This window comes from Oncorhynchus clarkii, chromosome 7 (genome assembly GCF_045791955.1).
Source record: "Oncorhynchus clarkii lewisi isolate Uvic-CL-2024 chromosome 7, UVic_Ocla_1.0, whole genome shotgun sequence".
Taxonomy (NCBI): domain Eukaryota; kingdom Metazoa; phylum Chordata; class Actinopteri; order Salmoniformes; family Salmonidae; genus Oncorhynchus; species Oncorhynchus clarkii.
Window position 1 is genome coordinate 23,086,722 of NC_092153.1, and position 24,773 is coordinate 23,111,494.

Consider the following 24,773-nt stretch of genomic DNA (forward strand, 5'->3'; position numbering starts at 1 on the left):
CATTATAATATTCGTTAATCATTATATGGGAGTAGTGCTGGTGATTTCTCCATGAGCTGGCCTCCTATAGATGCAACCATTATTGCCTTTCCTCTCCAACAACCAACCCCCCTCTGTGATTTTGATGGATCTTCCTTCCCCGTTCCTGGTCAGTCAGATATATTTGAGCCCAGTCAGCATGGAGCCTAGCCTACTACACAGACACTACAGGGGCTATGGGGTGACGGGGATCTGCTGTCTATGTGCATTAGGGAACTATACTGCAACACCTCCGAGGCATCTGTGTGTGTGCGTGTGTGTGTGTGTGTGTGTGTGTGTGTGTGTGTGTGTTCAGCTGATCCCCCCTAAAACACTATATCAGATGGGCATACAGAAGAAATGTCATTTCCATCTATTGTCATTGATATTCACTATATGTCTATCAGTGGAGGCTCCTCAGAGGAAGAAGGGGAGGACCACCCTACTTTCATAAATTTCATAAAATAAAAAATATATAAAACATCAAATCAAATCAAATTTTATTTGTCACATACACATGGTTAGCAGATGTTAATGTGAGTGTAGCGAAATGCTTGTGCTTCTAGTTCCGACAATGCAGTAATAACCAACGAGTAATGTAACCTAACAATTCCACAACTACTACCTTATACACACAAGTGTAAAGGGATAAAGAATAATTTGACCATTTAAAAAGGTCTACAGTAGCCTCAACAGCACTCTGTAGGGTAGCACCATGGTGTAGCCGGAGGACAGCTAGCTTTTGTCCTCCTCTGGGTACATTGACTTCAATACAAAATCTAGGAGGCTCGTGGTTCTCAACCCCTTCCATAGCCTTACACAGTAATTATAACATCTTCTGGAGGACGTCCTCCAAACTATCAGAGCTCTTGCAGCTTGAACTGACATGTTATCCACCCAATCAAAGGACCCGAGAATTAATCTAGTACTGAAAGCATAAGCTAGCTAGCACTGCCATGCATAAAATGTGGTGAGTAGATGACTCAAAGAGAGAAAAAGACAGTGAATTTCATAAAATAAAAAATGAAGGAGAAGCAAGAGAGAAAAAAGAGAGTATTTTTTTCACTTTCAGTTTCACTTTTTTAGCTAGCAAATGCAGCTAGCTAGTTCAGCCTACTGAAACACCCGGCTCAAACAGAGGGATGTTGTGTCAGCTAGCTGGCTATGACTTTCCAACACAGCCCTGGAACTCTTCCAAGTTAAGGTAAGCTTTTGGTTTGGCAAATGTATTGCCACCGGGGCCCGCCGGTGTAACTGCTTACTGACTGTACACTACCGTTACTGCATGATCGTACAGGTTTACTAACGGATTAGTTCTATTAGCTACTTTAGCTAATATGGTGACAATGATGTAGGTTGTGTGTAGCGGTTTGGCTTGGAAATGTTTTTTCGCCTGTTCACATACATCTGATGTGTTGTGCATTGAAGTCCTCAAGCGAAGGGACAAGGTGAGAGGAGGAGAGCACATAGATGCAAGAAGGAATACAACATGGCTGCTATGAAAGTGAACTGTGTTAACACGTGATCAGCGGTGAATTCAATTTGCGGATTCTGTTGAAAAACGTTTCTTGAATGGAAGCAAACGGAATTTAATGTATCACTTCTAAAATCATTGCAACTGACATCTCATCTTGCTGTACAACGCCGTCTTTGATAGTTTTGCTACTTCGTTCAGCGACAAAATGAAAGCAATAGAAGTGGCAAAAGATCAGAGTTTCTGTCAGACGTACAAAAGAGGCTTGAGTCGGCCTCTAAGTGTTGACATCAGTGGGACATGAAAGGCAGTCAGATTATGTGGGATCCCCCTGGTTTCACACTACAAGTAACAGTTTGAGCTCTTGTCAATGGAGAGTTGAAGACTTTTGAAATTGGGGGAAAGAAATGTTCACTACTTGAAACAGCAGCTTTACTTGCTCATCAGTCTTCTCTCTCATCTTTCTGAAGGCAGGGAGGAAGCTACAGTATGGTGCAGAAATGAAATAATGAACGCTTTCAATGTGAAAGGAGGTGAGAAGAGAACGCAAGTGCATTCTACAAGGATTTCCACTTCCCCCGTTTCTCTTTGCTACAGATGTAGAATCTTAATCACTCTTTGGTTGCTGAGGATTTTCCTGCACAGCAGTGTATTTGAGGTTTTAAAAGGCCTCTACAGTTTGTCATTACCACTTAGAAATTTCAGATTTTATTTGTCCCTACAAAAATTCACATTTCATGCTGCTGCAAGATTATTTTCCTGCTGTAGCAAATTGACTCAAATTGAGATCCTACATCTGTAGATATGATACGCCAAACATTTTCCAGCTTTTCAAATAGTTAGTAATTAACTTAGTAATTGGATAAATGAGCAGACAAAGACTTTATCAAAGTGAACTTACTCTCAATGATCACTCTCTGTCCAGTCCAGTCGTCATTGACAACCTGTATATTCCCAAAGTGAACGTCACTATAGAAAATCCGGTTGGTGACTCCAGAGTTCTGTTGTTGGTGATGAAAGGCCAGCGCTATCACATTCTTGAAGTAGGCAGGGTTCTCATAGGGCCTGATGGGAGAGTTGAGGTCGCTGTCGTCTGATAGGTGGATGCTCCTCAGGATTGACCTCTCAGAGTAGAGAAGGTAGCCATCGTACTGGTGACAGCTGAGACCGTCTAATCAAACGACAATGATTACGTAATTGAGCCTTTAAAACTGTGATTAATTGAAATAAGAACCATTTGATGTGGAACATTTTTTTAATTGCTACACACTTTACAGTAAAAATAAAAACATGTAAGAATAAAAGGCAAACAAGAGGCAATAAAAGAGATGAATCAAAACACAAAAGATTACTGATGACCTTTAGCCAGGTAGCCGTGAGCACAGGAACACGTCCTCCTCCCACTGCCCTGGTGGAAACACAGCTGATGGCAGCCTCCGTTGTTTTGGCCGCACGGGTTGGTTCCTGTAGGGAAGTCAACGACAGGGTCAAAGGTCAGAGATCAAGTCAGGTTCCCCACAGTCTTTTTGGGTGTCAATCTGAAATGTATTGTGTTGACCATAAGGAATAAGATTCCATTATGAAGTTGCAGTATCAGTGTTAGTCAATATTCAGATATTACGTTTCTGTATTGCAAGAGGTTGAAATACCTTCACATTAAAATGGGCAATCAGCAGTTGCTGCATCCATTTTTGAACATATTAATAAATAATTTGTACCTATTGATTCTTGAATAATATAACTTAGAAATAAATGCCTCATAAGCTTAGTTTAACTGTTGTACCCCAACAGAACCCCAAATATAAGCTTGTTTAACTCCAATGTTTGAAAACAAAGTAAATGTTAACAAAACATGGTTAAACTCCAATTTTAATATCATGGATATCCTTGCATCCATACCTCTGTTTATGCATTTGAGAGTGATTACATTTTTCCAGCCCCATCCTTCAGCTTTTTACTGAAACAGTGGTGGGAAGAACAATGATATTGTTTCAACTGCTGATTGGCCCTTTAATTGAACCTCTGGGGGCAGTATTTCATTTTTGGATGAAAAACGTTCCTGTTTTAAGCGCAATATTTTGTCACGAAAAGATGCTCGGCTATGCATATAATTGACAGCTTTGGAAAGAAAACACTCTGACGTTTCCAAATCTGCAAAGATATTGTCTGTGAGTGCCCCAGAACTGATGCTACAGGCGAAACCAAGATGAAACTTCAAACTGGAAGTGAGCAAAATTTCTGAGGCGCTGTTTTCCATTGTCTCCTTATATGGCTGTGAATGCGACAGGAATGAGCTTACACTTTCTGCCGTTTCCCCAAGGTGTCGGCAGCATTGTGACGTATTTGTAGGCATATCATTGGAAGATTGACCATAAAAGACTACATTTACCAGGTGTCCGCCTGGTGTCCTGCGTTGAAATTGGTGCGCAAACGCCAGGTGCAAGAATTTTTTCATTTGATAGAGAGGAGAAACCAGACTTCCACGAACGATATATCATCGAAGAGATGTGTGAAAAACACCTTGAGGATTGATTCTAAACAACGTTTGCCATGTTTCAGTCGATATTATGGAGTTAATTTGGAAAAAAGTTCGGCGTTTTGATGACTGAATTTTCGTTTTTTTTTGGTAGCCAAACGTGATGTACAAAACGGAGCAATTTCTAATACACAAAGAATGTTTTTGGAAAAACTGAACATTTGCAATCTAACTGAGAGTCTCCTCATTGAAAACATCTTCAAAGGTAAATTATTTTATTTGAATGCTTTTCTTGTTTTTGTGAAAATGTTGCCCGCTCAATGCTACGCTAAATGCTACGCTAGCTATCAATACTGTTACACAAATGCTTGTTTTGCTATGGTTGAAAAGCATATTTTGAAAATCTGAGATGACAGTGTTGTTAACAGAAGGCTAAGCTTCAGAGCTAGCATAATTATTTCATTTCATTTGCGATTTTCATGAATAGTTAACGTTGCGTTATGGTAATGAGCTTGAGGCTGTACTCACAATCCCGGATCCGGGATGGCTAGTATCAAGAGGTTATTAATCTCAGGTCTATTCTAGAACACTTAACAACCGCAGGTACTGACAGCCAGGTAAGAACATGAAATAATAAGGAAGTGATAAGGAAGTTGAAACCTCAACCTTTCTCCCGTCCTCGGTTAAAGACTTTGATATCGTTCAAGTTGACTCCCAGACCACTCCTCAGAGTCGTGGCTCCCTCCGTTGGATAACTCTTAACACCTCGGCGAATGGAGCCTCTGGCATGAGCCCTATGCACGCACACACGCACACACACACACACACACACACACACACACACACACGCATTCATACACACACACGCACGCACACACGCATTCACACACACACACACGCATGCATTCATACACACACACGCACACACATACACACACACATTCATACACACACACACGCACGCACACATGCATTCATACACGCACGCACACACGCATTCATACACACACAGACACGCGCACACACACACTCACACACACACACAACAGGAAGAGGAGGGAGCTTGACACCAGGTGACAGGAAGTTCGACACAGGGATAATCAATGGCCCTCAACTAATTAAAACAGAAGAACTCATCCAAATACACTAGACAGAAGCTAAAATATGCTCGACAGCTGGTCTGACAGAAGGTGACGGGACCTAGCTGCCCTTGTGGATGACATTGAGGTAGGTACGCACAATTTAAATAAAGAGAAGGTGTCTTTTCTAAATGCTCTGCCTTTTTCTCTGTCAATTAGATTGGTATTTAAAGTGACCTTGTGGTGCAGGTAGTTAATCCAACAAGGGTAGAGCAGCTGGCGAAGGCTTCTATGGGGCCTGTTTGGAGAGACTGTACTATACTATAACATTTCTGGAAGAATAAATTACCTGTCAGCCCAGTATATGTAAGCCCCATAGACGGCCATTGAAAAGAGATCCGCTGCGTTGCTGGCTGAGGATGACAGTACTATCTCCCGGCTCTCTCCGCTCTCAAGGCTGATCCGTTCTATCTTGTTGGCGCGGGCGTCGCACCAATATAATTTATTTTCCTAGAATACAATGTTGAGAAAATAAACTTCAGGTATATGATGGTGGGAAGAGTATCATTATAAAAAAGATAACACAAAGCAGAGTGTAATGCCACTTCAGCCAGGAAGATCAGAGGGAGGCTAAAGTGCTGTGTGTGCACTCTGGGGGACAAAAACACCTGGTCCTCCTGCTTGGCTCAGTGGGTAAGAGTGTGGAGCTAGCAACATCAACGCCATGGATTTGATTCCCTCTCGGGTCACAAATAATACAATGCCTGCACCCACAGATTGCCAATAACTTTGACGCCGGTCTTTTTGAGATTATTTCTTTTTGAACTTGTTCAACAAAATCTCTTTTTGCAATTGTATTACTTTGAAATAATCTAATAATAAAATCAAAATAATACCATATAACATAGCTTGGTATTTGTGTTTGATTTATTTCATAGACTTTTTTGCTAATCTTTAGCAAGGGTGCCAAATAACTTTTGGAGATGAATGTTTATAAGCTGTTTTGGATGAAAGCATCTGCTAAATGGCATTCATTATTATATTTTATAAACTGGGTGGTTCGAGCCCTGAATGTTGATTGGCTGACAGTCGTGGTATATCAGTCCGTATATCACGGGTATGACAAAAAATGACTGTTCACTGTTCTAATTACGTTGGTAAGCAGTTTCTAAAAAGCAATAAGGCAGCTCGGGACGGTTGTGGTATACGGCCAATATACTGTACCACGACTATGGGCTGTATCCAGGTACTCTGCGTTGCGCCTCGCCTAAGAACAGCCCTTAGCTGTATATTGGCCATGTACAAAACACCCTCCGGGCTTATTGCTTAAATATACCTCATAGTCTATGGAGATCCCGTTGGGCCATGCTATTCCAGAGTTGACCAGAATAACTTGGTCTGATCCGTCCAGCCGGGCCCGACCGATGCAGGGGCTTTGTCCCCATTCTGTCCAGAACAGAAACCTGGCCAAGAGGACAACAGAAGGGTAAGAAGAGTCCACAGCCACCACCACCAAACAATGCTCATACTTTACAGTCACCTCTTACACTGACAGGAAATGCTTTGGGTTGATCTAACGTGTATTGTTCATAATCGGTAGACCATTTTTCCTTGGGTCTAGTTGCGATAAAGATGTATTTTTCAAGAGGGAACTGGACCAAGTCAGCAGCATCAACACATCAGTATTAGACAAACAGGCACATGATGAAAATGATATCAATACAATAAGCAGCACGTCAGTAACAAACATGTACACGGCACAGAGCTTGCGAATAAAATCGCAGGGCCATAACGGTATCGATGCATAATTCAAGGAGGCTTGAACTCCATGCTGGTATGGATAGACAGTGGAGTAGACATGTTCAAACTCCCTTTCAGAATACTAATAGTGAGGCAAGCAGCTGATCAATGTTCCAACGGTTATGACATACTAACTAACTAACGCACCAATTATAAATAATGAAAAATAACATGACAGTATGCTCTGGCTCCAAATCCCCTCACACAAACTCTAATATCCATAGGGGGCCAGTTGTTGACATATTTCTATATTGGCTTTAATTTAAGCAATCAGCGTGATTGCCACATAAAGTTATCGCTCTCTACACGAGATCTCCGGGTAATGCATGCATACAATGCTATGAATAATAGGGGTTAGAGGGAGACAACATTAATTAGCCCGGCGCAGGTGAGGCACAAGCTGTGACAGTAGACCCACTCAGTGCCAGTAGACTCATCTCTATTCTCCTCAGCTGCTTATCCTGGTTCATTAGCATCTCTCATCAGGGGTGGAATCAATAGGAAAGTGCCCTGCAGTCTAAGCTGATGTGGGAAAATGGACCCTTTCTTTCCCTGTTATTAATGATTGAGAAGCTGAACATGTGAGACAGTGTAATCAGTTATGAATGCAGAGAGTGGGGAAATACTGGATTTAAACTTTATAGTTTGCTTTGGATGAAGGGTGGAGAGTTTAGATTTTATTGGCTGGTAATTGCTTGATGTTGTATGTACATTCTGTTGTGTTACAGCCTGAATTTAAAATGGATTAAATTGATATTTTTTTGTCACTGATCTACACAACAATACCCCATAACGTCAAAGCGGAATATTCTGTTGTTGAAATGTTTTGAAATTAATGAAAATGTAAATCTGAAATATCATGAGTCAATAATAATTCAACCCCTTTGTTATGGCAACCCTAAATAAGTCCACGAGTAAATATGTACGAGTCACATAAGTTGCATGGACTGATTCTGTGTTCAATAATAGTGGTTAACATGATATTTAATGACTGCCCCATCTCTGTACCTCACACATACAAATAGCTGTAAAGTCCCTCAATCAAGGAGTGAATTTCAAGCACAAAGACCAGGGAAGTATTTCAATTCCTTGCAAAGAAAATAATTTTAAGATTTTTTAAACCTTTATTTAAATAGGCAAGTCAGTTAAGAACAAATTATTATTTACAATAGTGGGTTAACTGCCTTGTTCAGGTGCAGAACGACAGATTTTCACCCTGTCAGCTCAGGGATTCGATCCAGCAACCTTTCGTTACTGGACCAATGCTCTAACCACTTGGCTACCTGCCGCCCCTAGATGTAAAAATATAAAGAGGATCCGCTGAATATCCATTTGAGCATGGTAAAGTTATTAATTAGGCTTTGGATGGTGTATCAATACACCCAGTCACTACAAAGATAAAGGCGTCCTTCCTAACACAGTTGCCGGAGAGGAAGGAAACTGCTCAGCGATTTCACCACAAGGCCAATGGTAATTTTATAACAGTTACAGAGTTTGTGATATGAGAAAACTGAGGACGGATCAACAACATTGTAGTTACTCCACAATACTACCCTAAATGACAGAATGAAAAGAAGGAAGCCTGTACAAAATACAAATATTCCAAAACATGCATCATGTTTGCAACAAGGCACTTAATAAGTAATACTGAATACAAAGCGTTATTTTGGGACAAATCCAACAAAACATGTCACTGAGTAGCAATCTTCATATTTTCCAGCATGTTGGTGGCTGCATCATGTTATGGGTATGCTTGTCATCGGTAAGGACTAAGGAGTTTTCTTGGATAAAAATACACGGAATTACGGCTAAGCACAGGCACAATCCTAGAGAAAAACCTGGTTCACTCTTCTTTCCAACAGACACTGGGAGATTAATTCATCTTTCAGGAGGACAATAACCTAAAGCACAAGGTGAAAATCTACAGTGTAATTTCTTACCAAGATGACATTGAATGTTCCTGAGTGGCCTAGTTACAGTTGAATTAAATTGGATTGAAAATCTATGGCAAGACTTGACAAACACTTTCTCGTAATGATCAACAAACATGACAGAGCTAAAATAATTTTAAAAATAATATTGGACAAATATTGTACAATCCAGGTGTTCAAAGCTCTTAGACTTACAGTGGGGCAAAAAAGTATTTAGTCAGCCACCAATTGTGCAAGTTCTCCCACTTAAAAAGATGAGAGTCCTCATAGGAACACTTCTACTATGACAGACAAAATGAGGAAAAAAAATCCAGAAAATCACATTGTAGGATTTTTTATGAATTTATTTGCAAATTATGGTGGAAAATAAGTACAGTTGATTTCTTCAAACCAAGCTGCTTACCTATTGCAGATTCAGTCTTCCCAGTCTGGTGCAGTTCTACAATTTTGTTTCTGGTGTCCTTTGACAGCTCTTTGGTCTTGGCCATAGTGGAGTTTGGAGTGTGACTGTTTGAGGTTGTGGACAGGTGTCTTTTATACTGATAAAAAGTTCAAACAGGTGCCATTAATACAGGTAACAAGTGGAGGACAGAGGAGCCTCTTAAAGAAGAAGTTACAGGTCTGTGAGAGCCAGACATCTTGCTTGTTTGTATGTGACCAAATACTTATTTTCCACCATAATTTGCAAATAAATTCATAAATAATCCTACAATGTGATTTTCTGGATTTTCTTTTCTCATTTTGTCTGTCATAGTTGAAGTGTACCTATGATGAAAATTACAGGCCTCTCTCATATTTTTAAGTGGGAGAACTTGCACAATTGGTGGCTGACTAAATACTTTTTTGCCCCACTGTATGTCTCTGATGTCTCTGATTGGGGATTGCATTTAGGTGGCCATTTTCCCTTTTGTGTTTGTGGGTTCTTGTTCTATGTTTAGTTGCCTGTCTGCACTACTCATATTAGCTTCACGATTCGTTTTGTTATTTTGTTAGTTTGTTAGTTTGTTCAGTGTTCGTTCTTATAATAAAGAAGAATGTACCCAACCCACGCTGCACCTTGGTCTCCTTCTTACAACGAACGTGACACACTACAAGCATGGCACACCTGTATTTGGGGAGTTTCTCCCATTCTTCTCTGCAGATCCTCTCAAGCTCTGTCAGGTTGGATGGGGAGTGTCACTGCACAGCTATTTTCAGATCTCTCCAGAGATGTTCGATCGAGTTCAAGTCCAAGCTCTGGCTGGGCCACTCAAAGACATTTAGAGACTTGTCCCGAAGCCACTCCTGCCTTGTCTTGGCTATGTGCTTAGGGTCATTGCCCTTTTGGAAGGTGAACCTTTGCCCCAGTCTGAGGTCCTGAGCGCCCTGGAGCAGTTTTGTCATCAAGGATCTGCTCTGTTCATATTTTCCTCGATCTTGACGAGTCTCCCAGTCCCTGCCGCTGAAAAACATTCCCACAGCATGATGCTGCCACCACCATGCCTCACCGTAAGGATGGTGCCAGGTTTCCTCCAGATGTGACGCTTGGCATTCTGACTAAAGAGTTCAATCTTGGTTTCATCAGACCAGAGAATCTAGTTTCTCAAGGTCTAAAAGTCCTTTAGGTGCCTTTTGGCAAACACCAAGCGGGCTGTCATGTGCATTTTACTGAGGAGTGGCTTCCGTCCGGTCACTTTACCATAAAGGCCTGATTTGTGGAGAGCTGCAGAGATGGTTGTCCTTCTGGAAGGTTCTCCCATCTCCACAGTGGAACTCTGGAGCTCTGTCAGAGTGACCATTGGGTTCTTGGTCACCTCCCTGACCAAGGCCCTTCTACCCCGATTTCTGTTTAGCTGGGCGGCGAGCTCTAGGACGAGTCTTGGTGCTTCCAAACTTCTTCCATTTAAGAATGATGGAAGCCACTGTGTTGTTGGGGACCCTCAATGGGGGACCCTCAATGGAGCAGAAATGTTTTGGTACCCTTCCCCAGATCTGTGCCTCGACACAATCCTGTCTCGGAGCGCTACGGACAATTCCTTCGACCTTAAATAGACAGCTGTGTGCCTTTCCAAATCATGTCCAATCAATTGAATTTACCACAGATGGACTCCAATCAAGTTGTAGAAACATCTCCAAGGATGATCAATGGAAACAGGATGCACCTGAGCTCAATTTTAAGTCTCATAGCAAAGGGTCTGAATACTCATGTAAAACAAGTATTTCTGGTGGGTTTTATTTTATAAATGCAACAATTAAAAGAAAACCTGTTTCAATGAGTCATTATGGGATATCATGCGTAGATTGATGAGGGAAAAGTTAATTTAATCAATTTTAGAATAAGGCTGTAAAGTGAATACTTTCCGAATGCACTCTACATTAGTGTTTTATTATTCATGATTTTTATAAACGTAAAAAAAAAAAATTCTTCCCTCCCAAAATTATAATTAAATCCATTTTAATCCCACTTTGTAAGATATCAAAAATGTAGTTTGAGATTTCCCTATCCCAAAAGAAAAACATTGAAACGCCATTTCTTAAAACCTGTGAATCCTGGAGAAATCTCAAAATAAATCAATAATGGAGAATGGTCAGATAACAGCATAGTTCAAATCTCTGCATGGGGATGTACATTTCAGAGAAACAGGGGAGGTGAAGACAATCAATTTGTGAGAAAGACTGATGATGGGGCAGAAAATAAGATCATCTCTAATACTAGGATTTGTTAGGCGCCAGGCATCCACAATGTTCAAGTCATCTAAAAAATACTTAATATAATTCGAAGGTGCCCGGAGTGCCAAGAGGATATCACTGGTGGTATTAATTGTAGGATCTAGAGTCAAGTTAAAATCTCCCCCAAGTGTAACGTCTGCGCCCAACTCACACTCTCAAACACGTAAATCACCTGAACGCAGCTCCCTTTCCAGATCCCAATCACCTGAATTCTAATCACCTGTTCACACACCTGCATGTCATTATCACACACTATTTAGTTCAGTTCTTTGCACACCATCACTGTGAGGTATTGTTTGTTTTGTGACACTCTTCTATTCAGAGTGCTGTTTTTCCCGTACCGTAATCATCCCGTGTATGATCGTTTTGGCCTGTCTCACTAACGACACCTTTTGCCTATTCCCTGCCTGTACTTTAGCCTATCAGATTTCCTGTTATCTACCTTTTGCCCGATCTCCCGGACGACGTTACTAGCCTTTTCCCTGCCTGTACTGTTGCCTTTTTGGACCCCCTGTGTATGACCTTCTGCCTGCCCCTGGACCCAGCTACCTGCCTCCTCCTGTGGTCCTTTACAATAAACACCTGCTGCGCCCTGCGCTTGAAACCAGCTCTCTGTCTCCCATCGGGTTCATTACACCAAGGATGGTCACTGAGTCTGGGAAGTCTAACAAGTTAAGCTTCAGGTCTTCAAAAAAGTATTTACCAAAAGCATTTGGTGCATACATGGAGGACAAACATAATGTAGTGCCATTAATAGTAACCGAGGTATAACAATTATGTCTATCAGTGTCTCCCCCAGAGACCCCCACCTTCATATTAAGATTAATATTCCTCTTCAGTACAATCATAGCACCTTTGGTTTTGTTTGGGGCACAGGAATAGGCTAGTATCTTATAAAACGTGTTATGAACTCTATTGATATCATTGGCTTTCAAATAGCTCTGCTAGTTAAGACTAATCAAGTCAAATTCTATTTGTTACATGCCCTCAATACAACAGGTGTAGCACCTTACAGTGAACTGCTTACTTTCAAGCCCTTAACCAACCTGGGATACCAGGTTTAACAAAAATTAATGTTAAGTAAAAAATAAGAAATAGTTAAAGAGCAGCAGTAAAATAACAGTAGCGAGGCTATATACAGGGGGTACCGGTACAGAGTCAAAGTGAAGGCTATATACAGGGGGTACCGGTACAGAGTCAATGTGGAGGCTATAAACAGGGGGTACCGGTACAGAGTCAATGTGGAGGCTATATACAGGGGGTACCAGTACAGAGTCAAAGTGAAGGCTATATACAGGGGGTACCGGTACAGAGTCAATGTGGAGGCTATAAACAGGGGGTACCGGTACAGAGTCAATGTGGAGGCTATATACAGGGGGTACCGGTACAGAGTCAATGTGAAGGCTATATACAGGGGGTACCGGTACAGAGTCAATGTGAAGGCTATATAAAGGGGGTACCGGTACAGAGTCAATGTGGAGGCTATATACAGGGGGTACCGGTACAGAGTCAATGTGAAGGCTATATACAGGGGGTACCGATACAGAGTCAATGTGGAGGCTATATACAGGGGGTACCGGTACAGAGTCAATGTGAAGGCTATATACAGGGGGTACCGGTACAGAGTCAATGTGGAGGCTATATACAGGGGGTACCGGTACAGAGTCAATGTGGAGGCTATATACAGGGGGTACCGGTACAGAGTCAATGTGGAGGCTATATACAGGGGGTACCGGTACAGAGTCAATGTGGAGGCTATATACAGGGGGTACCGGTACAGAGTCAATGTGGAGGCTTTATACAGGGGGTACCGGTACAGAGTCAATGTGGAGGCTATATACAGGGGGTACCGGTACAGAGTCAATGTGGAGGCTATATACAGGGGGTACCGGTACAGAGTCAATGTGGAGGCTATATACAGGGGGTACCGGTACAGAGTCAATGTGAAGGCTATATACAGGGGGTACCGGTACAGAGTCAATGTGGAGGCTATATACAGGGGGTACCGGTACAGAGTCAATGTGGAGGCTATATACAGGGGGTACCGGTACAGAGTCAATGTGGAGGCTATATACAGGGGGTACCGGTACAGAGTCAATGTGGAGGCTATATACAGGGGGTACCGGTACAGAGTCAATGTGGAGGCTTTATACAGGGGATACCGGTACAGAGTCAATGTGGAGGCTATATACAGGGGGTACCGGTACAGAGTCAATGTGCGGGGGAACAGGTTAGTCTATCCATGAGTCAGCTTGAGATGGAAATATATCCAAGAGCCTGAGATTTGAAAACACTTTGCACAGAGCTGAGATAGAAATACTGTTTAGACAGACAAATAAAATAAAAACATGACATAAAACCCCAACTTGATCGTGCAGTCGACATTTGTGAATGCATACAAATTCTATAGTATTAAAATATAATTAAAGTAACCAACAGAAAAAACTTCATAGAAAAGGCCAGTATGCCAGGGGACACAAGGGTTTACCCCCGAGAGAGAGACGGCCAGTAGACCTGAGTCGGCCGTCCCTTGGATTCTGACACAATGTGGAAAAAATCAAGGGGTGTAAATACTTTCTAACAGCACTGTAATTATATAATTCTACTATATAACCTCGCAAAGATCGTTTTATGACGTTCATTACCACTGGCTATCAAATTGAATTAAAACATTGGTTATTTGGTGGTCATTTCTAGGGAATACGTTATGTAGATAGGATGTGTTCATTACATACCAAGCAGGTGGACTTCAAAGTGTTGACTGAAATGAAAAACTGTACACACCCTTTCACCGGGTGCACAGCAATGGCTTTGGGCTGGTCAAGTCCTTCAGCTATCACCACGGCTCGGTACAAGCCACTGAGTCGAGCAACCTCTATGATGTTGAAGCCATGGTCCGTCCAATAGATATTACCTAGTAAACAACCCAAACATGACTTTGTACAGTGTTCAAACCATTGCATTACAAGTCAGTCAATTCATTACATTTTATGTATGTCTTTACTTGAGAAGTATGTCCTCTGGCTCTTGTCTCTCTGTGTGTCCTACAGTTGCAGTCAAATATATTGGCACACTTGCACTTTACAATGGAGCGCAATGGAGCAGAATGTTCTGTTTTCTCTTTTTTTTATGGTTGAACTGCTATTTTTACCAGTAAGATGTTGCACTGTAAATGAGAATCACCTGCCTCCAACCAAATTAATTTCAATTCTGTATAATTTAGTTCAGGCAATTTGTTTTATACTTTGAAGCGAAAAATATAATTTTGATATTTTTTTCTTGGTCCTGTGCGATTGTAAATCAAACAAATATATGTGTGAAAAACTTTATATATATATATATATATATATATATATATTTTTTTTTAAACTTATTTTAGAAGAAATAGTGAATCGTGCATTTTTATATATATATATATATAATTTTTAAACTAATTTTGAAGAAATAGTGAATCGTGCATGGGTGCCTTCGGAAAGTATTCAGATCCCTTTACCTTTTCCACATTTTGTTACTTTACAGCATTATTCTAAAATGGACAAAAAAAAACTGAATAATCTACATATAATACCCCATAGTGACAAAGCAAAAACAGGTTTTAGACATTTTTGCTGATAATGTTTTTTTTATAATAATAACTTATTTACTTAAGTCTTCAGACCCTTTGCTATGAGACTCGAAATTGAGCTCAGGTGCATCCTGTTTCCATTAATCATCCTTGAGATGTTTCTTGATTGGAGTCCACCTGTGGTAAAATCAATTGATTGGACATGATTTGGAAAGGCACACACCTGTCTATATAAGGTCCTACAGTTGACACCATGTCAGAGCAAAAAACCAAGCCATGAGGTTGAAGAAATTGTCCTTAGAGCTCCGAGACAGGAATGTGTTGAGGCACAGATATGGGGAAGGGTACCAAAAAAAATCTAAAGCATTGAAGGTCCCCAAGAACACAATTCTTGGAACCCCCAAGACTCTTCCTAGAGCTGGCCGCCCAGCCAAACTGAGCAATCTGGAGAAGGGCTTTGGTCAGGGAGGTGACCAAGAACCCGATGGTCACTCTGACAGAGCTCTAGAGTTCCAGAAGGACAACCATCTCTGCAGCACTCCACCAATCAGGGCTTTATGGTAGACTGACCAGACGGAAGCCACTCCTCAGTAAAAGGCACATGACAGCCCACTTGGAGTTTGCCAACAGGCACCTAAAGCCTCTTAAACCATGAGAAACAAGATTCTCTGGTTTGATGAAACCATGATTGAACTCTTTGCATTAATGCCAAGCGTGACATCTGGAGGAAACCTGGTACCATCCCTACAGTGAAGCATGGTGGTGGTAGCATCATGATGTGAGGATGTTTTTCAGCGGTAGGGACTGGGAGACTAGTAAGGATCGAGGCAAAGATGAATGGGGAAAAGTACAGAGAGATCCTTGATGACAACATGCTCCACAGAGTAAAGGGTCTGAATACTTATGTAAATGTAATATTTCAGTTGTTTATTTTCAATACATTAGCAAAAATGTCTAAAACCTGTTTTGGCTTTGTCATTATGGGGGTATTGTGTGTAGATTGATGAGGGGAAAAAACAATTTAATCAATTTTAGAATAAGGCCGTAACTTGACAAAAATGTAGAAAATGTCAAGGGGTCTGAATACTTTCCGGAGGCGCTGTATTTGACTGCAACGGTACTTGTATGTCCTCCTTTACACTTGACATTGTATTCTCTTCAGTAAAGGTTAACTTTGAGAGCTCGGCTACTTACCTGCAATCCAGTCCACTGCAATCCCCTCCACGCGGCCGATACCACTAGTGACAATGTCCTCTCTCCACGTCTGATCTCGCTTGGCTCTGGAAATTCTGTTCAAGCCCATGTCTGTCCAATATAACGTGTCATTTCCTATTAGGAAAATCAATTAATTGAAAAGGATTAATGTTCTTCCGTTCATTTGTTTTCTACAAACTATAATTAAAAATAACAATTAAAACATTGAAATGATAATGATTCATTTGCAATCCGAAGCATGAAGAATAGTCCAAATAATCACTAAAAAAACAATGCCAATACACTCACCAGCATGGAAGTCAATCCCCACAGCCATCACTGAGCCGGTCACCGGCATCAAGGCTTCACTGCTATCACTGGGATCCAGGGATATCCCCCTGATGCCCTCATGAAGTGAGTACATCAGGAAAGACCCTATGCCTTCAAGTTCAAACACAAAGCCAACCCAATCAACTATATGGCATTTACTGTACATGTAAAATGTGATTCTAACCTTCACATCACATCAGGAAAGACCCTAGTCCTTCAAACACAACAAAGCGACGCTCATAGACAACGACAGATGTCAAAATCAGATTCACATCATATGTTTTCATATGTCGGTTTTCATATGTTGTGTTCCCTGTTCAGTGTGCTCCCACGAGAAGCGGGTACAGTACCTTCACATGACATGCGATCGGAGTGGAGGTTGTAGCCCACGGCACAGGAACAACTTCGTGTGCTCTCTGATGTTGGGAAGCAAAGCTGAGAGCAGCCACCATTGTTGTCCTGACAGAGATTCCTCCCTGCACAGCAGTGGAACATTACACTGTAAATTTAACACCTAGGCATGGTCATTGTATATGCTTGTGTATTCATTCAGGAAGCAACACAGTGATGACACAGTAGGACAGCATGCGTATTATTTAACTGAGCATTATGGGGGGGGGGGGGGGGGGGGGAGCTGAGTTAGGCAGAGTACATCTGCATTGCATTACGTTCCAGTTATTTTCATGAGAATACAGTACTTCCAGTGTGTGAGAGAGAGAGGACGAGAGCGAGAGAGACAGAAAGAGAGAGAGAGAGAGAGAGAGAGAGAGAGAGAGAGAGAGAGAAGAGAGAGAGAGAGAGAGGAAGGAGAAGGGGAGAGAGAGAAGACTAATGAGACATGGCCATACTCCCATGTGGTCGGTGTCAAAAAGATAAATGAAGTAGCTAATCGGTCAGAGGAAGTTTGAGGAGGAAGTTGAAAGATGTATATTTTTAAGACACCTTAATTGCCATTTTTAATACTAACAGAGATTGAGAGCAATCCTGATATTGGACATGTCAATGAAATGGATGATACTGCCAATGACTCACAAAACTGCTACGTGGAATTTCAATAAAGCTGTGTCTCAATGAAGAACCATTATTTTTGGGCCAATTGGATTTTTTTTAAAAAGGCGGGGCATTCTCAAGAGAGGATCAAAAACACTTAGCAATTTCAAGTCAAAAGCCTACAACAAAGCTTTAAAAGGAGGTCGAACATCGTCTGAGTGAAAGCATTGAGTTAGCAGTCATACTCTTTACCTGTCTGGCTGTCCTCGTCATACACCTTCATGTGAACAATCCCCGTGGTCTTGTTGCGTAAAACCACCATGTCCAGCCCACCTCTCTTACTGACGGTCCCCAACTGGGCCAAGCTGTCATCAGCCCACCACAGCTTGGCACCTGAAGACAGAAAAATCAATGATTGTTCATGACTGAATTGACAAGTATATTGATAAATCAGAGCTATTCAAAAAGGCCACGAATACTGTGCAGTAGCAATAGTGGTTCTATGCCGGCCCTTCAATCAAAAGCTAACGGCCCATTTGTTCATCGATAGTAGGCTATACAGCATGTTCACAGAGCACGACAAATATCACTGGACCCAAATAACAACATTGAATGACCGATTTCCTAGGAACTGTAACATACAATTGTAACTGAATTGAATACATTCTAGGAACGGTAGAATACTGTATAATCCATAAGGTATGTATAGCTCTCACTGTACAGTATTCCCTCGCTGATGAATACAGTAGGCCGGGGCGGACTCCTGGGACGCTCGTAAAAGAAGGGGCAAGGAGGGAGCTGTGTAAAGGAGGACTTTCAGATTTCTTCCTCGGAGAATCGGGTGATACGAGACAGAGAGACAGGATCTTAAGTTCATTCCCCTACCCATAAATCTTAGGGGCACGGGTCCCAGGGAGGAAACAAAGGAACTGGGCCATGTGACATATTTTTTTCTTATAATATAAGCCCGTGTACTGTACTTGCACCCTTGACCGGGAAATTTTTTTTGAATGTTTATGCATGAGCCCAGTTCCAGCAAACAGGCAACGCTGAGGTACAGTCAGCCCGGCACAAAGGACGTAGGATAGCGGCTCAGCAGTCAGAAAACCTCTGAAGCAAGACCAATCCTGTGCCTGTAGACAGGGAACTTTCTCTTCTTCTTCTTTTTTTGGGGGGGAATCTGTCTGCAGACTTGAATGGGCTACAGTACAGTGGGCTTACGCCAGACCATTCTTGGCTTTTGGCCTGCTGGACTACAGCTATCAACAAAGAACATAATCTCCTCGAATGACGGGAAGGATTGGAGAGCATACAAAAAGACGGCGTGTTAAAACCGCAGAGATAAAAAAAACACAAAAAAACATGTCTCTCTGTGGTTAAAGCACAGGTAGGATGAATATAAACAGCAGTCCCTCTGCAGGTGAATTACATCAGAATCAAACAGTGTTCCCAACAGAATTACGGCAGACCATACTGTAGATAGATAGATAGCACTTTAATATGCCAGAGGCTATTTCAATATCCCAAGCAGATAAGAGAGGTACTCTAAATTAAGGAATCGTAACAAAACCAGAGCGAGAAGCCCATCCATAATGATGTTTCTCCCCTGTCTAACTCCCTGAAGGGTTACTCATGGGGAATAACCACAACAATATGAAATAATACGATACTAAACAAATGAATACAACCATCTAATCGATAGGAAAAAATAATCATTCCACCCTGTTAATAGCATCATGATCAACTGTCTTGTAGAGCGCGGAGAGAAACTCTCCCTCAATGATCTGTACTATTAAAACCCAATACAATACAATATTATACAATCACCACTACAGCTATAAGTAAACCTGGAACAGACAGTCGGTGAGCCGGACGGATCGAAAGCCCAGGTTTCCCATCACTAAGTCAGAAAGCCTGGTTACTGTGTTCTGTTTGTGTAGCGGGAGGCAGCTCTGTCGCCCATCACTGTAGAGGCTAAACAAGTCCCACTGAAGCCAGAGAAACTTCCCTAAAGTATTCTGTCTGGATGAGGCATTTTATCAGACGGGATGCAATTTTAAACGTGAATTAGAATAGTTTCAGAGACAGACATAAACAGAAATGGGGAAACGGACAAGTAATACAATGCAAGAAGACAGCAAAGGTTCATCGCTGTCAAAAACCCTTTTACTCATGTACTCCAGATAAAAACAAACCCCAAATCAATGGACTAGTACTTAAAACAAAACACAACTTGGGCAGAAAATACTTTTATGAGCTGGAAGGGCACAACATATTTATATCAGGCACTTTCTAAGACAAAAGGGTAGTAGTGCTCATCCATAGAACCATGCTCTCTAAAACAAGCAAAACTGATCCTAGACCAGCACATTTTACTCTGAGACACTTTATGAACACGGGCCCATGCTCTAAACTCTCGCCACTCACCCATAACAGCTAGAGCCGTGACTTTAACCAGCTCCTCCTTCATGGTCTCCAGCACTTCCAGACCACTACCGTCCAGACTACACCTGTTGATGGTGGCGTTGCCTCCACTGATCCAGTACAGCTTGTCTGACGTGTAGTCTATCGACAGGCCTAGGAGAGACATTATCGATTAGAGTTGTGACCGGGCATATTATTGGGTTGCTGTTCTACCAATCGTCTCACTCAATCTTGCAATATCGTTTGTTACCAGATAGTAGCACTACTGTTGTCATGCAATATAAAATGGAAGAAGACAACTGGTACTGGCCACTAAATGTGGACGTTTTGTATTGTGCATGTGACATTTACCAACTGGCTCTCTCTGGTTCTGTTGAATGATCTTGCTATTGCTTCCATCCATGTTGGCCACGTTGATTGTGTTGCCATCTGTCCAATACATTTTCCTGGAAGGTAAAAACTCAATAGGAAAACAATATTTTGCCAACACAAAAGTGCCTAATTTATCACATCATGCAACTAGCATTAATTTGACTATATCCTGTTATACCTAATCAACATCAGACATTGAACTGTATAAAAGTACATACAAAAATGGAATCTTACCCTTTAGACGGATGTACGGTGAGACACTTAGGCTTCTCAATCCCGTGAACCACAGAGGTTTTCAGGGACCCGTCTAGCCTCGCCACGTTTATCTGTGACTCGTCGCTTTCTGAACTAATCCAATACAGGTTCCTGGAGAGCCAGTCCAGGGCCAGACCTCTTACATTAACAATACCTGCAACAAAAAGGATATGCAGAAGACAACATCAATACGGTCACGCTCATCTCTTCAATAAAGTAATGTACGGAGTCTATCGCTTGAACAATCTGACAGGTGCACTGTGAAAATTAGAACGGGTTACCTATGAAAAGGACCTCAAATGGACGCAAAACAGTGTAACAGTCCGAGAAAACATTTTACAACAAACATTTTGGTTCAGTTACATAAGTGTCAGAAAAGCGGTACGTTTCAGAACACAGAGGTGAACATCTTTCTCTACCTCCGGATATGATCGTCTCTATTGCGGTTCCGTTGATGGAGGACCGTTTGATGGTTTGTGTTTTGACGTCAGTCCAGTAGATTCGTTCCTCTGATGCATCGTAGTCCACCGCTGTGACCTCGTCTATATCTGGGACCGTCAGGGCTGTGATCAGGTTCAGGTAAGGGTTGTCAATGTCCACGCCACGGATCTCGGTTCGCCTCACATACAGAAGGAATCTCTTCAGTGCTGTTGAAGGACAAGAGAAAACTGGACGTTGACATTGCTTCGTGTAGCCTGCTTTCAAAGTTCAGAATCAAGCGGGTGTTAACTCAAAACAGTAGAAACCTGCTGTGTTTTGAAATGACTCACTTTTGAGGGAGATGCACTATAGTGTATGAATGTGGAGGATTGTGTGAATGAATGAATGGCTAGATAGATAGATGGCGCGATGGCTGGACAGAGAGACTGAAGTAAGGACAGACTGACTGACAAACGGATGAAGGGGTGAGCTTCACTCACTGAAGCAAGTAAAGTTGTCTGCAGATATCTTCATGAGGTGGGGGCAGGCACAGGATGCGGTGCGGTTGTAGTTGATAAGGCATAGATGGGAGCAGGGTCCACGACCGCCATTCGCCTCGCAGGGATTTGAGGCTATCGTCGAGAGAGGGGGAGAGGAGAGGAAGTTGTTCAATAATCAACTAAATGTGGTTTCAATAATCAACTAGTGTGGTTTATTTTAATACAAGATTCGGATACTCTTGGAAGGAAACGTATTTGATTTGTGAAAGGCAGAAGTCCTGGAAATGAACCCTACTGCCAAAAGTCCAGACATAGAAAATGAAGCCTGATGAACCAATTCATGGGTTGCATGTTTAGTCACAATATTGTTTTGAACGTTCTTTTTTGGACTGATGCCTGACTAAGTAATCTACTCAATGCATCGTCAAGATTTCATCCAAAGTGTATTGCAGTGGCTTGGAAATTCAATGACATTCAAAAGGAGACAAATAATTTGTATGAAATCTTTTGTTATCATTTTAAGTTGCCAGATTGACTTTAGATGCTGTATAATGTTAGCTAGCTAGCTAAGATTGAGGGGAGGCCAACAGAATTTAGCTAGCTAGCATTAGCATTGATAGCTATTTTTGACAGACTTTGCAAGCTAATGACAACTTTGCCATATGTCTAAAGTAAATTTGACGACATGATAATGCTGGCAAAGTTGTTTCCTACTAAATATTTGACTACTTTAGCAACGTCATCGTATTTCCTGGCACTATAGTGTAATTTAGACTAAACAGTAGCCTCTGTCCAGAATGACTTGGCTTATCACCACTTTAGGGCGACACTATGGCACTTTCTTATCTCTCAGAGAACTTTGGACATAGAAAGTGAAAAGTATTTTGTGAGACACAGATGTAACAACAAATTTAAAACACAACCATACAACAAGTTATTCATTATGATCTAAGTAAACAAAACTCTTCAACCTGTCCAGCTGAGAAGGTTGTCTTTAATTCAAAACATCCGCTCTCTTTTCAACCTTGCTATCTTAATGTTTGAGAGAGTGTGGTAGCCTACCTTGTGGTTGTCTGCTGGGGTGGTATATCTGAAGGTCAAATGGCTGGGCGCTGGTTTTCTGGATGACTGTCACATTGGCTCCTGTCCACTTGTTAGCCCTAGCCAGAGTGTTGGTCCTCCAGTCTGTCCAGTAGACACTACCTCCGTAGAGACAGACAGCGAAGGGATGTGACAGGTACTCATGTCCCTTCAGAATCTCTATCACACCAGTCCCATCGTACAGAGCAGAGAATATGGCATCAGACCTGTTGAGATGAAGATAGATGTTTGTCTATTAGAATCATTTGATTCTACCAGCAGGGTTGGGGTGAATTCCAACCCAATTCAGCCAATTCAGGAAGTCAACTGAAATCCTCATCTAAATTGGAATTTCAGTTGACTTCCTGAATTGAAATAGAATTGATGGGGAATTGACCCTATATAGACAGGTACAGGCATATAACCCACCTGGCATCAGTCCACACAACCCTCTTCTCCATAAGGTCCAGAGTAAGACCATTAGGCCAGGCTCCTATCTCCATGTCTCTGAAGACAACATGGCGTCCTCCTCCGCTCATAGAAGCAGCCTCGATCCGAGGGAAGGTGGCATCCCAGTCTGTCCAGAAAATAATTCTAAACCACAAAATACTCAAATAAGAATAGTCATCCATGTGAAATGGATTAAGGAATTGATCAGAATCAAGTCTACCTCACACTAAGGTCATTCATATCAAAGAAATGCATATCCTTGTTAAAGAGTACTCACTCACTCACTCACTCACTCACTCAATCAGAGATAACTAACCCCTGCTCAGGATCCAGAGCGATGGCTCGTGGGTGCTCCATCCCTCCGGCGATCAGTGTGGTCCGGAGATTCCCGTTTAGCTTGGCTACCTCTATCTGATCTAAGTTGCTGTCGATCCAATACAGGTTCCCTGCTATCCAATCAACAGCCAGACCCTCCGGAGTAGCAAGTCCATGTTGGACCACCACTTCAATCCCTGTCACACCTGTAAGGAACCAATAACAGTAAAGGACCAACACACTAGCACATAAGAGGGCAAGAGGACGTGCTGAAACACAGGTAAAATAGGAGAATAGGAGTTGAGAGGAGAACTAAATATAGCCAATACAACACTTTCCCCATGACCTCAATTAAACATCAACAGCTCAGCTTAACCAAAAATAAAAACAAATGTCCAACCAAATTCGTATGTGTTCCTACCAGCAGAGTCTAGCAGCTTCCCCCTGTATATCTTATCCTCAACCACATCGGTCCAGTAGAGTCGACTCTGATTGAAGTGGAAGTCTAAGGCGATCGTGTTCCTCAAACCAGGAACTAGAAGGCTGTAGTCTCGCCTGTGGAGATCGATCCTCCTGATCTCATGGCGGATGGAGAAGATGATGAATGCCTCAAAGGGATCTGAGGAAGGAAACAAGAAATAAGTCAAGATATACATTTTTGATAATAAATATTGCATACTAATGCAGATTCTCACGCAGATACACAAAAAAACGGTGCTGTTCGTCTGCTAGAATAGCAACTCGTGTTAGTTTATTTTGTGAGTGAGGTTATATTGAAGTCAATAATTATGGAATAGATCGTCGTTTCATTAATGAAGTCATCTTTCATTTTCCTATCACATTATCTCGTTTAGCTCATCTTGTCATAAAACGAGTACAGAAACCTTTGGCGGATTCATCTCCAACCGACAGTGTAGCATTTTAGATGGGAAAAAACGAGCGTATTCAATACAATTAGCAGATGTTACATTATATAACTGGGAGATATTGATGAAGAGAAACAAAAGGCCTATAAAGCCACAGGTGTATAAATGGCCAATATTCAAATGGGTACTGATTCTTCCAAAAGGTATTTAACTACTATATCAATGGAATGTCCCAAATAACTGCTTTAGAATTTGGAATAGAATGTACAGCTAGGAATATAACCAATCTATCACATTGCTTTATATACAGTGCCTTGCGAAAGTATTCGGCCCCCTTGAACTTTGCGACCTTTCGCCACATTTCAGGCTTCAAACATAAAGATATAAAACTGTATTTTTTTGTGAAGAATCAACAACAAGTGGGACACAATCATGAAGTGGAACGACATTTATTGGATATTTCAAACTTTTTTAACAAATCAAAAACTGAAAAATTGGCCGTGCAAAATTATTCAGCCCCTTTAC

General features: G+C 41.7%; 1 protein-coding gene across 1 annotated transcript in view; it reads right to left on the minus strand.

The window, feature by feature from the left end:
- LOC139414171 (low-density lipoprotein receptor-related protein 1B-like) overlaps positions 1 to 24,773 on the minus strand; it is a 195,784-nt gene that overhangs the window by 92,256 nt on the left and 78,755 nt on the right. The window contains exons 23-41 of the mRNA XM_071162057.1: positions 23,804 to 24,001; positions 23,384 to 23,588; positions 23,047 to 23,211; positions 22,600 to 22,844; positions 21,538 to 21,669; positions 21,037 to 21,264; positions 20,597 to 20,771; positions 20,342 to 20,436; positions 19,994 to 20,143; positions 17,819 to 17,959; positions 16,927 to 17,052; positions 16,556 to 16,687; positions 16,247 to 16,381; positions 14,272 to 14,401; positions 6,384 to 6,510; positions 5,397 to 5,557; positions 4,635 to 4,762; positions 2,852 to 2,956; positions 2,394 to 2,663 (exon numbers count right to left, since the gene is read on the minus strand). Of these exons, the coding sequence (XP_071018158.1) occupies positions 2,394 to 2,663; positions 2,852 to 2,956; positions 4,635 to 4,762; positions 5,397 to 5,557; positions 6,384 to 6,510; positions 14,272 to 14,401; positions 16,247 to 16,381; positions 16,556 to 16,687; positions 16,927 to 17,052; positions 17,819 to 17,959; positions 19,994 to 20,143; positions 20,342 to 20,436; positions 20,597 to 20,771; positions 21,037 to 21,264; positions 21,538 to 21,669; positions 22,600 to 22,844; positions 23,047 to 23,211; positions 23,384 to 23,588; positions 23,804 to 24,001 (3,048 nt within the window). The remainder of the gene's footprint in view (positions 1 to 2,393; positions 2,664 to 2,851; positions 2,957 to 4,634; positions 4,763 to 5,396; positions 5,558 to 6,383; positions 6,511 to 14,271; positions 14,402 to 16,246; positions 16,382 to 16,555; positions 16,688 to 16,926; positions 17,053 to 17,818; positions 17,960 to 19,993; positions 20,144 to 20,341; positions 20,437 to 20,596; positions 20,772 to 21,036; positions 21,265 to 21,537; positions 21,670 to 22,599; positions 22,845 to 23,046; positions 23,212 to 23,383; positions 23,589 to 23,803; positions 24,002 to 24,773) is intronic.